The 15210-nt window shown below is 32.8% G+C and overlaps 1 protein-coding gene across 2 annotated transcripts in view; it reads right to left on the bottom strand.

Annotated features, from left to right (window-relative positions):
- Positions 1–622: 622 nt before the first annotated feature.
- Positions 623–15210, bottom strand: part of LOC106616925 (chaoptin) — a 244135-nt gene continuing 229547 nt past the window's right edge. The window contains exons 5-8 of one of the 2 annotated variants that reach the window (XM_014233860.3): positions 11199–11309; positions 6184–9514; positions 6037–6063; positions 623–5916 (exon numbers count right to left, since the gene is read on the bottom strand). In XM_014233860.3, coding sequence (XP_014089335.3) covers positions 5743–5916; positions 6037–6063; positions 6184–9514; positions 11199–11309 — 3643 coding nt within the window. In that variant the 3' untranslated portion in view covers positions 623–5742. The remainder of the gene's footprint in view (positions 5917–6036; positions 6064–6183; positions 9515–11198; positions 11310–15210) is intronic. The other variant, XM_036359758.2, reaches the window with a different exon arrangement.

Here is a 15210-nt window from a genome sequence, read left to right as displayed (position 1 = left end):
TTAAATTTGAAATAGGGTTTTAAAAAAATATATAAGAATTACTAGTTGTTTTAAATTTAAGGCAAAAAATATTTAATTTACATGACATAATTTTGAAAACAAGTATTTAAAAATAAATTTTCGAAAAAAACTAAAAATTTATAATTCTTTTAAAAATAAAAAAAAATTTTTGTTTATGTGTATATTCTTAAAATTTTGTAAAAAAAACCTTGTAATTTAAAAAGGTTTTTTAAAAAAATTAAGATATTAAATTTTATTAGTTTTAAGAAAAAAATCTAATTGACAATGCAAAAAATTTCAAATAAATATTTAAAAACTAATTTTCAAATTTTTTTTCAGTAATTTATGTTTAAATAAAAAGTAAAAACATAAAATTTTTTGCATACATTTTGATATATTGGAAATTTTTTTTTAATCATTTTTTAACTTCATAAAAAGGGATAGTTCACAAACCACAAAATACGCGAAAAAATATTTAAAAATTAATCATCGTATAAAAAGAATTTCTGCTTAGTTAAAAAAAAATAGAAATAAAATGTAATTGCTTATGAATTTTAAAATATTTGTAAAAACAATAATAAAGTTTAATATTTAGTGTAATTAAACATGTGAAAACATAAATTTTCGAATAAATACATATTTAAAAATTAATTTTCGAAAAATAATTATTAATTGATGATTGCAATGATTACAGTGTAAAACTTTTTATCAAACTACACATTTTTGAAAAAAAATTTCAATTAAAAATTTTTTATTCAGTTTTTTGCTAAATTTAAAAAAAAAATTATGATAGTTTCTAAAACATTTCAGTACAGCAAAATTTAAATAAGTATAGTATGTATTCTCCGCTCCCCTTCGTTGGCTTTAAAACAATTCTATACAAAAGTTACGCATACGCCCTTTACAACTTTAATTATTTTCATATAAACACGTGTGTTGTTTACTTAATTATGCACTACGAAAAGTTAATTTTTTCTGCAGTTTTTTTTTTCAACGTAATAATATATTATATAATGCTATTGTTGGTACTGTTCTTGTTGTTTTAATAAATGCATCAGTTCATGTAACGAGTTGCGTTTCGTTTGTCGTTAAAATTAGTTTTTAAATAAATTTCGTTCGTTTTCAGCATTTTTTTTATGTAGTTGTTGCAACTGCTATCAATAATTGTTTGTAGTTTCGTATTTTTATTATCTTTTTGTATGACTTTTATGTTGCAACTGCTTTTTGGTTATATTTAGCAGCAAAATTTTGCATGACTTTCTAACGAAAAATCAGACAAATCGGTTGATTTCTGTATATAATATTTCTTTTATTTAAAATTTTTTAATTTCTCCATACTTTTATATATATGTATTTTCGTTTAATGTGCTATATTCTCATATATTTTTTCATTTAATTTTTACTTCATTTATAGCTTAATTGCAGCTTAATATTAATACTAAAATTATTAATTGTTATATTATTTATTATTTATTGTTATGTGTAAGCCTTTTTCTAATAAAGTGTTTAATAATTTTCCTCTCACATAATTTTATCTACATATATAATAGTTATTAATATTTAGTATATACATGCATATTAACATATTTACACTGCTTAGTGCTTAAAGTTTGCTGTATCGTTAATTATAATTAGTATCACGATTGTCCATTTTTTAAACGAAAATAGTGAAAATGAAAGTGGAAAAATATTATAAAATATTAATTTTAGTAATAATAAATGAGATTGTGATTAAAATGCAAGGTTTCTAGGTTTCTCAAAAAAATATTCTCAAAATTGTTCCAATAGTCCTTTGTTCACTGTCAAATCTTTCAACATTTTGCTATAAACTTCTTTCGCTTACTTAAACCTTATTCTGTTATATAATGTTAGTTCAAAATTTCCAGCACATAGTCCAGACTCCTCAGTGTGAAAAGTATGACTTACAAAGCAAACGCAGCTATGCTCATTATATTTTTTTAAGTTATTTTTTAATTCGCAAGTCCTTAAAATGCTTGAATTTTCACAAGACACAAAAGAAAAATCTCATGCAATTTTTGTAAATTTTTTAATTTCATCCAACAAGTAATTGATTTTAGCAACAAAAATGAATTTAATAACAACAAATACAATATATTTTTTAGTTAATTAAAAGTAATTTCATAAAAGAAAAAATTATAATTTAGTAATTAATTAGAATTAATAAATTTCTACTATGCATATTGCTCTAGTAGAAATGCGTCTCAATATAAAAATTTAGTATTCGCTAATATGTACTTATTTTATTCTTTTTTTTTTTTTTGTTATATAATTAATATATTTTTTTAAATTTGAATTAAATTAAAATGTCATTAAATAATTAATACATTTTTTACTATTTTCAATTAAATTAAAATTGTAATGCACTAAATTAATTTGTATTAAAAATATTTTAAATTCACGTATTTTAGTCAATTGCACTGGTGCTTATATATTTTCTTAATGCCTACCATTTCATTTTGCTAAAAAGTCTCAGTATTTATATTATATATTAAATATTTTATTGCGCTAAACTACAACTACACTAGGTCTAACTGTTTCGTTAGGCTTCATTTTTCATTAGCATAATTAGCAAAGTCTTTAGTGTAACTGGTGAGCATGTGTGGAGAGTTGTGAGGGTGTAAGTGTCATTACCTATGTAGTTATATACAGATTTACATATTTATGCGTGTACATATTTATATTATATATTATAAATCATATATTTAATATATATATATATTTATATATTTTTAGTTCTGTTAATGCACAGTGCATATGTTATCATATTTTATTACATTTTTCATTAATATAATAATTTTTTGTATTTTTAATTTTTATTTCATACTTCTATTGCTAATTATTTATTATTACCAATTTATAACATTTTTTACACACTATATCTAATTATTTACGTTTTTATATGTCTGTTATATGTGTATCTATTATTAAAGTAGGAAATTGGTTTGTCGTTAAAAGTGGTTTTCTAATGCTTTCATAGCTTTTTAAATATTTTAATTGCATTTATTTTATCATTCGCTCGCTATTTCTTGCAAATATTACTCATCAAAGGAACGAAATGAGCTTTCAGTGTAGATTTTCGCACGGTAATAGTATATTGGTGATAACTTTAAGAGCGGAGGCCGCTTGTGGCATAATTTTTTTATTCCACAATATAGGAATATACAAAGTATGTTCGACTCTGTCTTGAAAGAGTGAGGATACAAATTAAATTTGTTTGTAAGTTCTTTTAGATTTAAATAGACAAACAAGTGGCATATCATTTATTTCGAGAAAGGCATTTTTTAAATTATCATGGATGCATCTTTTGTTAAAATAATATTACGAAATAAACTACACATTCACTTAAGGAAATTTTTATTAAAAAAAATACCGACATTTTTTAGAAAAAAATGTATACCAATAACTTGTGAGTGCATTTATAGCATATATATACTTTCAGTATTTAGTTTTTTAACTTTTGGTCAGTACAATATCGATCTAGCTATTTCTTTACATCTCTTTTTCCTTATATCTATATTTTTATACTCTCTCTCCTTTTGCCTTTCCTTCTGTTTCTTTCTTTATCCCTATTTTTATATTATCTCTCCTTTTTTTTCTTCTCAGCTACATATCTCGATCTCTCACAATATTTCGCTGTCTATTTCTCTTCCCTTCTTCCTCTTCTTCACCTTTTCCGCTTGTAAGCATTTCACTAACACCGATAATGAGTAAAAAAAAAGCTATGATTACTCTCAACTTAAAAACTTTATAGAGAGAAAAAAAAAGCTTGAGTATAAATTTTGTTTTACGTAAGCTGTCTTCGATTGGTAATTTCTCTGCTCTCTTGTCAAAAAAATTACATGTGAAAGCAAAAGTTATGAAGCAGATACTCTCCTGCGGATACCTCATTAAAGCGATATAACTTCAGTCTTCAATACCGACAAGTTTTCTTTTGCATATTTTAACCCACTTTTACTATTATGAATGCTTCAAATGGCAAATAAAATGATAAATTTATTTTTTTTCTTATATTTTTTAAAATAAAACTTAAAAACAATTATAATAATTTATAGAAAACCAAAATAGATGGTTATAGCAACGTTTTTAATGCGAAAAAAATAATTTCTCCATTAAGAAATAATCATAATACTACTACACATGCATCAGAAGCAGGATTGCAACACAAGTGTTGCCCGTGTGTTTGAACATATGTTATGTTGTTTGTTCGATTCGCTGAAGAGTAACGCGTGGCGAACAAAAGGCAGCTATAAATACATAAGTATATTTTCATTTCTCAGTTTTCAAATTTGTATCGTAGGAGTATCATATAAAAAATAAAATAAAAATATTTGAAAATAGTCAGCATAGTTCGTAGTACAATTTTGCTTCAGGTTGGCCCATATTTGACAATCACTGTTATTATTTCTTTCACCACTTGACAATTCCCTAACCTCTCTCATTCATAAAACTACCCTACCCAATACTCTCTCGCCTACAGCGCCTGTGTGGGTGAACTCGAGAGTAAAGATACCCAGTGACAATTATATAAACTTAAATTTTTCAATATTTTGTGAAGCAAGCATTTCTCTGCGCCTTTACTAATTATATTTATCATTAAAATAAATATATTGGACCCTAAGAACCGTAACGTTATAGTGTATAAATAATAAATAAAATAAAATGTAATTCGTAACACCAAAAAGATAACTATTATTCATTAATAATTTCGCGCAAAGAAAATTTGGCTTAGCGGCACGACTATGTGCAGTGTAATTTGTCGCTCTATCGACAACAATAGAGCGTAGCTAGCACAATTGTGCGATGAGATGCCGTGCACTGGCATAGACTGTACTTTATTGCTAAAATTGAGGGGTCTCAGAGAAAGAAAGAAAGATTAGTCTCGAGCAGGGATTGGCAACTTAATGACTCTCACAAAATACCTATTGACCCGCTTGAAATTCTCGTTACTAAATATATAAATGTTTAATTACGTCATTTTAACCAGTTTTGCAAGTTTATATATGGCATATATCTATTATATTAATTAGTTGTTAGTAAAAAGTAACTAGTTTAGGAATCAACAGGAATTATAGTTGCCACCTGCTGTGCAGTTATTTTATATAATATATGCGATTTTTATTAACGGATTCATATATTTTTAACCAATTTCTGGCGCTGACAAGACAAAAAAGCTTAAGTCGAGTTGCATAAATTTGGAACTAAACCTAATTGTTGGTTTCTATATCAACTAAGCTTTTTAGATATTTAGAATCAAGATAATAAACTAAGCAGCAATAATAATATTTTAAATACTTTGAACTAAAAATAACAAGTAATTATAAATATTAATTTCTACTAACTCCACTTATGCTTTTTTGACTTGTCAGCACATATTTGCATGTATCTCATATCTTTTCACTACCAAACATAAAAATCCTGTAACTAAAGATTATTTCTCAGAACCTTTTGGCTTAAAACTTATTTTACATACAACACTATTTACTTAAAACTATCAAATTTACATTTCTTACATTATATAATTAACACTTTTCCTCAGTAAATTTACAGCAATTTACATATTCGTCAAGCTAACAATATTTTAGTTTTCAAACTTCACCCATTTTCAACAGTTAAAGCAAGAACCATTCCAGTTTAAAGTATATTATCATATAATATATTTAGTTTCATATGGCAACCCCTAACTTAATACTTTACACATTAGCAATTTTATGCTTCCAATTATCAAAGTGACATTGTGAAGAGCGGCAAGACAATCGCCGCAAATGAAAGCAGAAAGAGACGTTCACTCGAACTGCTGAGTGCGCTCGCTTGGCACAGCAGATCTTCGGGAAATATCTCCAGTATGGGCAGACGACGACCAGTAGTCGGATCGTGGCACGTATTCGAGCGTGCACGCTGCATGTGATAAGAGTAGAGAAGAAAGAACAAAATATGTAAGCACATTATGGAAGTAGAATGTGTGAAGAGTGTGTCAAAAAAGAGATTGTAAGAGAAATAAAAAGAAAAGAGGCTTACGCGCAAAACGTGTGCGGGTAGCGGTAACTTCGTGCATGGTAACGAAACACAAAAAAAAATTAGGCAAATTAGAAGACACATACAATTCGAAAAATTAGATAGGCATTTTTAGCAAAAATGTTTCCTTAAGCTGGAGTGCGAACTCACCTGCACCATACGCTTCATCTCGTCCTTCTGTATCACTTTAATTTGCGCTGACTCGCGCAGCCAACGCCGTAGCCAATGGCCGAACCATACCAGGCCACACTCACACTCGAGCGGATTGCTGGATGTGTCCAAGCCGCCGATGATGCTGCGTGTGCCGACGGTATCCCAGTAGGTTTTGTTCGGATAGAAGCTATCCGCCGCCAGCGCATTGATTTTGTTATTGGATATGTCGATGGAGAGCTGTGGCACAGCGCGTAGCGTATAAAAAATGCCCGGCGGCAAATCGGAAATTTTAGTATGTGAGATTTTCACCAACAGGTGTTGATTACGTGCCAAGCCCTCGAGCGCATCTGGCGCTATTGTCTGCACATTGCCGCCGTACAACTCGAGCAGCTGTAATTTGGTATTGTTCAGCAACTTCGCAAAGAGCTGCGAACCAATATTCGTCTCTACGCAATGTATGCGTAATTCCTGTAGGCCCGGTATGCGCGCCACGAGCTCACCCAAATTCTGATGTGATGTCAAATGTAGTTTACGCAGTGAACGTAGTTTACTGAACACTGTAGGGTTGAAGACCTTCACATCGAGCAGATTGAGATCGGTGAGGTGACGCAAGGCGGCGAGGTCGTGCGCAGTGATGCGACGCAGTGGGTTGTGCGCCAGATCGAGCACACGCACCGATGTCGGTAGATGTTCGGCAACGCTGCTGGCGTTAACGATTTTATTATGTGAGACATTCACGTGACGCAGCTGACGCATCTCGTGCAGTGAGGAGAGCTCTTGCAGATAATTGCCGCTGACATCGAGATGTGACAGATATGGTAGACTGAGTTGTGGTAGCACATAGAGACCCATGCGACGTATTTTCAGACGACGCAAACGTGGCGTATGCAGAAAGACCTCTTTCAGATTGGTAGTTACCAGTGGATTTTGCGACAGCTCTAAATTGGTGAGATTATTGAGGAAGGTAAAGGTGTTGTCCGGCAACACGGTGATGCGATTGCAAGCCAGATTGATATCATAGAGGAATTGAGAGTTTACAAACATGCTAGAGTCCAAATACTCTAGCGCATTCTGCACCATCTGTATGCTGCGCAGCGTAAAGCCGACATCAGAGAAGGCCGGCACCGGCCACACGGACAACTGGTTCTCTGAGATATCCAAATACTCGAGACGCGTATTCATGAAGACTTCACGGGGTAATGCGCGCAAACGATTACCACGCACGCGTAGTATGCGCAGCTTACGTAAATTCGAGAACTGCTCCACTTGTAGCTGCTCGAGCCCATTGTAGCTGAGATCCAACTCTTGCAAACTATTTAAGCCCTGAAAACTGCGTCGACGCAAGGTCGTGATATTATTGTAAGAGAGATCGAGTATCTCAAGAAATTCCAGATCGCCGAAGGCGTGATTGGCCAGACTGCCGATTGTATTGTGCGCGAGGTTGAGGAAGCGCAGCGTATTAGCAAGGTTCGCAAAGCTCTCTGTTTTGCTGATCGCATTGTGGCTAATATCCAAATTGTAGATATACATATACGAGCTGAGTTCGTCCTCGAAGTGCGCAATCTGATTGTAGGTGACATTGAGGCGCAGTGGCGTGCTCGTATTCGAGACGAAATGAAACATTTTTAGCGAGAGCGTACAGAGGTTATTATGCATCAAATCCAGAGCAGCTAGGTTGGGCAGAATCGTGAATGCGCCATGCGAAATATTCGCCAACTGATTGTAAGACAAATCGATGTAACGCAGAAACTCCAAGTTGTGAAAGGCATGCTTTTCAAGTAGCTTCAGCTTGTTCGATTGCAAATTGAGCGTCTGTAAATCACCTAAACTGTGGAAGGTATTGCGTGTGATGACCGCTAAAGCATTGTATGATAGATCGATCTCCACTAAATGACTATGCACGTCAGGTAGAAAGAGTCCACGCGGCAGCTGCTTCAGCTGATTGAATGCCAAATTTATATAGCTCAGTTCGCGCATATATGCAAAAGATTCGTTAGAAAGCGTCTTCAGATTATTATTGTCCAAACCGAGCCACATCAGCTGGGAGAGCGGTAGCAGCGCTTCGAGTGGATCGATAGACTCCAGACTACGCGCCGGGAAGACCGCAAAGGAAAGTTCAAGTATCTTCAAAGTGCGTGAGACATTCTCAAATACCAACGGATGGTGTATGTTGATATCGTTGAAGCTCAAACTGATTTCCTGTATTTGCTCCAAACCATAAAAGGAACCCAAATGCAAGTGTGTGATTTTATTATTGCGCAGCAGTATCGTCTGCAGATTGGCGCCCCAATTATCTACGGCGAAAATGCCCTCCGGTATATCCGAAACTAGGTTATAGCCCATATTGAGGTATGAGAGCTGTGTGTAGTTGCGCAACGCCAGCACCGGTATCATCGTGAAATTATTGCCGCTCAAGCTGAGCACGCGCAGATTCTCTGTGTTCTCTGGTAGATTAGTTAACTGACAGATATTATTCGAAGCGAGGTATAGATACTTCAGTTTATGCAACGTGCTAATCGCGCCCGGCACAGCGTTAAGCTCATTACGCTCTAAATCCAAATACTCCAGCGTCTCGGTGATACCTTCAAAGGCGGTCACATGTATGCGCTCGATGGCATTGAAAGCCAACACTAGGTGGACAATACCGGTGCCCTTGAAGACCGCGGGTGGCAGCTGACGTATGAAGTTTTTCTCCAGATTTAATGCGCGCACATGCACATCCGAGTAGTTGTTCTGAAACCAGTCCGATTCCAGCATCTCCACCAGATTCATACCCAAATCGAGCTTCTCCAGCCGCATTCGCACGAGTCGCAGCTCTTTCGTCTGCACGCTACGTAACAGATTGTCACGCAGCGACACAATACGCAACCCATGTAGATGTTCGAATAGTTGTTGTGGAAAAACGGTGAGTAGATTACTCGAAAGATCGATGGTGACCAACGAGCGTGGCAGAAAGTTGGGCGCTATGTGGTAGATGCGATTATTCGACAAGTCTAGCCAAAGTAACTTTTGCAACCGACTGAAGGGTTTACTGGGCGCAATGTGATTACTAGTGCTCGGCGTGTGGCCCGCAACGCTGCCGAGTTCCGTCAGCGTATTACGCGCGCTGTTGTGCGCACTTTTCGTCGTGGCCAGCTCATCATGTCGCGTGATGGCCGCCAAACTGGAGGGATGACTGCTGACGCCGCTGTTGCCGCCTATCAAACCGTTGGCGTTTTCGTGTAGGCCAAATGGTGATACCTCGGTGATATCGTTGCCGGAGAGGTGTAGCGAGCGCAGCGTATCGAAGAGCGCCTCCCAGTTGCCCTCCAGCGTGGTTATGTGATTCCTTTTTTTTATATATATTTGGCAGCGTTTAGTGAAGAAAAAGTGAGTAAGTGAAGTGCAAAACATGTACAGGTAAAATATTTTGCTTTATTCGGAATGACAATATAATATTAGAAAAAAAAAATGGGTTTGGGAGAAACGAAACGACTGTTCCCATATTGTGAATTAATCGTTAAAAATAAATAACTGAGAAATAACAACTCAAGAAAGGGTTAAGAAAACACTTATACACATGGGGCACTGACAAAGGCAAACTTCTATGAAATAAACTCAAGTTGAACTCTTTTATACGATAGACAAAACGTGAACTCGTCTAGGTAATGTCAGAGTTATATCTGACCACTGCATTGCCAAACAAGGGTACTTTCTAAGAAAAAGCGACGACTGGTACCTTAAAACATTTGAACTATTTCATTATAAATTTCAAATTCTCAAAAGGATTTACTGGTTCATTTGAAGCGAATTAAGTGCATCTCAAAGTTCTGAACAAAGACTATGTGAAAACTCAACGGCCAATTGCTGAGCTAAGGAAGAAATGAGTTGCCATCTCTTTTAGAGTTATGGTAATAACTGCTAAGCTGAATCGAGGGCGTGAGTGAGAGAAGTTCTTTCAAGATTTTGGAGAAGGTTATCTGATAATAGAATAAAAAAACAGTATCTTCAAGCAATCAATATTTCAGCTAGATTTATTAAAAATTATAGGAACTAAAAGCCCTCTATCATATCGCTGACCAATTTTTTTATACCTTGGCTTATCGTGAAACAGGCAGTTTCATCAATAGTAAGTTGTCGAAAGACAGTAGTATGCTACCATAAAAAGTATGTGTGGCAAAGTTTGGTTAATAATTCACGTAAATACTTAGCACCGTTTCATGCATAAAAATTTAAAATTTTGGAATGCCAGAATTCGAAGTAGCGTCAAACCTTTGCAAGAAACAGTCTTATTATCATAGAATCCTGTTAGTAATCAAGTACACATTTTTATATATTCATCTCATCAATCTAAATGACAGGTTATTTGAACGAGTCCTGGAGCTTAAAAATTATAACTAAAAATTAAAAGCATAATCATTTTATATTTTTCAATTGCAAATAAAAAACTGGGAATGTGATGTGTCCAATTATTCTTCTGAAATTATAATATTGAATAGATTTACGTTTGAATAAAACCTTAAGCAAATTTTAAATCAATGGATTTTCGAACATACATAAGGAGAAAACGATTGGGACTATTTCAAAAATTTGTCCACAATAAAAGAGAATTGTATTTCATTCACAGATTTTTATACAAAATCTACAAACAATTGTTTTATAAAAGTTGAATTTCCTTCACAATTTCACAAAATAAATTTTAACGCCAAAAAAGTTCATTATCATGCAAGTTTTTTCAGAATTTCAAAAAAAAATTTTATAAAAAATGATTCCAAAATTTGATTTCGATAATTTTTCCAAAAAAAAATTTTACAACTTTATTTTTATAAAAAAAACCATCAAATAAATAATTTAGTAATATCAATAAGAAAAAGAAGCTATTGAATTTTTAATACATAATATTATTATATTTTTTTTTTTTTCTAACAAAAAGTAAGTCAAAATAATATTACGAAATAATTTTTTTGTAAAACACATTTAAAAAAATGTAATCTGATATTTTTATTTGAGTAAAAAATTTTGCAAAAACTCACCTCTGCGCCACAAGGCGCGTTAACGAATGCAATTTCTGCAACGCCTCCAGCGGTATGTGCTGCATTTTATTGCCGGAGATGTCCAGTGTCATGAGTGAGTGAGTCATTGTACTGTAACAAAAAACACAAAACAATGATATATAAATTTATATACATTTCACGAAATTATTCGAAAGTTATTAAGAGATTGGATTTCATAAAATGCTGTTTAGTTTGAAGTTTTCATCATCGAAAAATGTGATTAGCGGAGCTTTTGAATGTATGAACTTTTTGAAATTTTTATTATTTATTTATTTTTATTGCTATAATATAAAATATGCTATGTAAAAAAAGAGCTACTAATGAATATTTATTCAACGATGAATTTTTAACAACTTTTTAATTTCCTCAAACATTTCAACTCTTTTTGATTATATAGGTTCAGTATACAAACCTAGTTGTTAATTATCGGTAAGTTCCTTGTATTGCAAAAACTGCAGAGAATTCATTAAAATCCTAAATGTATATATATCTTAAAGGCGCCTTGGTTCAATCACAAATTTGCTTTTGCCTTTGAATTTTAATCCAACTAGTTCTTTTGGATAGAACTAAGTATGTAATCAAGAAAGCTTGAGAGCTTCATATTTCGTAATCTTATTTTTATGATATTTTATAGTAAATAAATTTATCTAAAGCTTATTCAACAATGCTCTTCTCGCTGTTAAGTTAGTTGATTTTAAACTATTATGCTGATTACTCATTACAGGGGTATTCTAGTGTAGAATTTCAAAAAAATCGATTTGTTGTCATATTTTCAAAGTTTCCATATTTAATAATGTGTCTATGAGAGGATTTTTTTAAAATCTAAATAATTTTCAGAGACATAGACATTTTACTGACACGGCCCCTAATTGGTTCGACTGGGTCCAATCAACCAAAAGACTTTACGCGAAATTTTAAATGCGTTTTACTCAAACCAGACTTTTTCAATACGATACTCACGATTTCTCGAGTTCTACTGGATCGATTGACTTGAAATTTTAAGAAAATATTTTTTATAAATCTCTCTCGAGTATGAACTAGCCCCATCTCTAAACTTAAAGCTTAACTATTTTAATAATTTTTTTATATTTTTATTTCAAATGACCAGGAGTGTTGAATCATGGGCATGCTCATGTGCCAATTTTTTGATTCATTCATTGACTTCATCAGCTACCAGTTTTCTAAATTTTTAACTTTTTTTTTACTTAGAATTTTTTTCTGTATTCTTGTAACATTAATAAATAACTGATAAAAAATCGATGGTAAAAATATTTATTGCCTTTTTTTTACGACATTTTAAAAATTAACTAAAATGTATGTTTCTAGACTACAGTATTCCCTGAAGGTGATATAAACGCTTGCTTTCTATTGAACCTTTATTGTAATATGCAAGTTTATGAGAATTTTATCATGTGTTTGTTTTATTAGTCACTAATTTGAATTGAGAATTGCGACTTTTTTTTTTATTGGGATGGAAGCTTTCACGAAAATAAGTTATGGGAAATCGTTACACACCTCAATAGCCAACATTGGTTTTTAGTTAAAAAAAAATAGTATATAAATTGTATCTAAGACGACCTCAGTTTAATTTTTCGGTTAAAATTCTTTAGGAAACCTTAACTTCTCGAGACCTGAAAGCTATCAGAAAAATTATCGGAGAAAATATTTTTTTCAAATTTCAAATATTTTTTGAGTTATAAGCTTCTTAAGTGTAGCCGCTCAATGCAATAAACTCTGTCAGTTCATCTTTAATATTTAATGGGGAGACTTTGTTAGAAGAAAATATTTGATTGTTTGAATTGAAAAGGCTCCGAAACTACTTAACGGACTTGAAAAATAATCTAATCGTTGGGAAGCTACACTAACTCCGGTGTACATAGGCTATATTATAGGTATTTCCAAAGATATAAGGATTCTTACTATAACGCCAATTATCTAAGCCAAGGTGTAATAAAATTACCTAGAAAATTTCTTATATCGCGTGCGCTGCAAATACTATTGATTATAAAACAAAATAATGCACTACAAACAGACAGAACATATAATTTTCTTCCAAATCTTTCGCGGCAGCATGTGTCTAACTGTTACTAACTAAGTTCACAATAAGTGCTCTTAATAAATAATAATTAAAATGCCGCCTTCTGAAAAACTCTCAAGAAATCAAATGAGAGATGACGCGCAGTTGGCTTCTCACGCAACGATCGTATGCGGAATTAAATATAAATTATATTAATAGTTCGATGTTCAATTCTCTCCAAAGTGTAGTGATCTGCTAGTTTATTTACATATTGAATTGTATGAGCAAATATCAATTTATTTCATGGCAGGAGCGCAATATTCAGCTTAAGTAAATTTCAATTTTCTTTAATAAACAAATGAAATTCCCTCACAAAATTAGCACAAAAACATTAAAGTCTAAAAATAACCAAAATGCGAACATCAGCAAATTCATACAGTTTTCAGCAAACACTTTTACTCTTAATAACGGTACATTTTTATATGCAGATTTACGCAAACAAGCTGGGTGTGTAAAGTGGCGCTGAATCCGTTTTTGGTAAGCTCCATAAAAAGCTAAGTAAATAAACCGCATATATGGTATATGTGTGATTATGTGTTCCTTTGTGTGTGTGTGTGTACGCCCATAGCTGTATGAATGTGTATGCGGTTGGATTTTTACAAAGAGTTATGCTTGAAAATATTTGAAGAGCTAAGCACAAGCGTTAGTAAGCGTTAGTAAGCGTTTTAGATATGTAAATATGGTATATATGCTATGCATGCACATATAAATATATGTATATCTCTGTAAATATATATCTATATGTATGTAAATATGCATTTCAGCATGTATGGTTGTACATATATATATAAATATTTATGACTTGGCTTGTCACACACGCACATATGTATGTGATTTTAACCAACTGATTCGCCTATATTTGCAGTGTCACCTCACTCGTGTGCGCCACACGGCGTATGAGTAACATTTTACTAAAGAAATTTCAAATTCAAAATTTTTGATGACACACATGAGTCCTCACTTTATACGCCTTTTTTGTATAATTTTTTACCCTCTTTTTTGCTTTATGTCGTTCACAGTTGCTCTTGCAACATAATGTGAGTTTGCAAAATTTTTTTGAAATTTTTGTGACAACCTCACTGCCGCACCCAAGTTTTGGTGAAAAATGTGCAGAAAGCAGCATTTAAAAACCGCTAGTTGTACACTTTCATATACCTATGTGTGGGGTAAGAAAGTAAAATTTTCTCGCACACTCACTGCACTAAGCCTTTTGTTCTGCATGTTTGTGGCATTAACTGTGCAACTTTTCGCTGCTGCTCTTGCGAAGGGCTGTGCGCAACACTTTTGGCTTTTTATGACTAACGGTGAAAACGTGTCAGTTGTGATGCCTTTTAAGTGACTTCAAATGACTCACAAATGCTTACCGTTATTTAGATACTTCAAAGGGTTGTCGCACGTATTTTTCTTGTCATCGCGCGTTTATGTGTTTTTGTGAGTTTATAGGTGAGCGTGTGTGAATTAGGCTGAAAGCGTGCGCTTTGATGATGTGTAACCAACTGTTCTTGGTGTTGGAAACTTTTTTAAGGGAAATGGCACTTGCGTTTTATGTGACCAAATATAAATATAATATTTGTATAAAAAAACGTGAGTATATCATTGCTTTAAAGGAAGAAGTTGATTTAAATTTGAAATCAATTTAAAATATTTTCGATGTTGCTTCATTTGTGGTACAAAATAGGGCTGCTAGACGCTACCAAACTGGCGTTATTTAAAAAAAAAAACCGTTAACTTCGTTTGCATTGAAGCTATAAGATCTTTAAAAATACAAAAGATTCATTAGAAGAACTTGATACCGATCGTGCAGCTTGTAAGACGGCTATATGCTATAGTGACTCGATCTGAACACGTTCTTCGGAGATTCCATTATTGCCTTAAATATTAACTCGTGCCTAATTTCATGCAGATATCTCATAA

This window comes from Bactrocera oleae, chromosome 3, assembly GCF_042242935.1.
Source record: "Bactrocera oleae isolate idBacOlea1 chromosome 3, idBacOlea1, whole genome shotgun sequence".
Taxonomy (NCBI): domain Eukaryota; kingdom Metazoa; phylum Arthropoda; class Insecta; order Diptera; family Tephritidae; genus Bactrocera; species Bactrocera oleae.
This window is presented reverse-complemented; position numbering and strand designations above follow the sequence as displayed.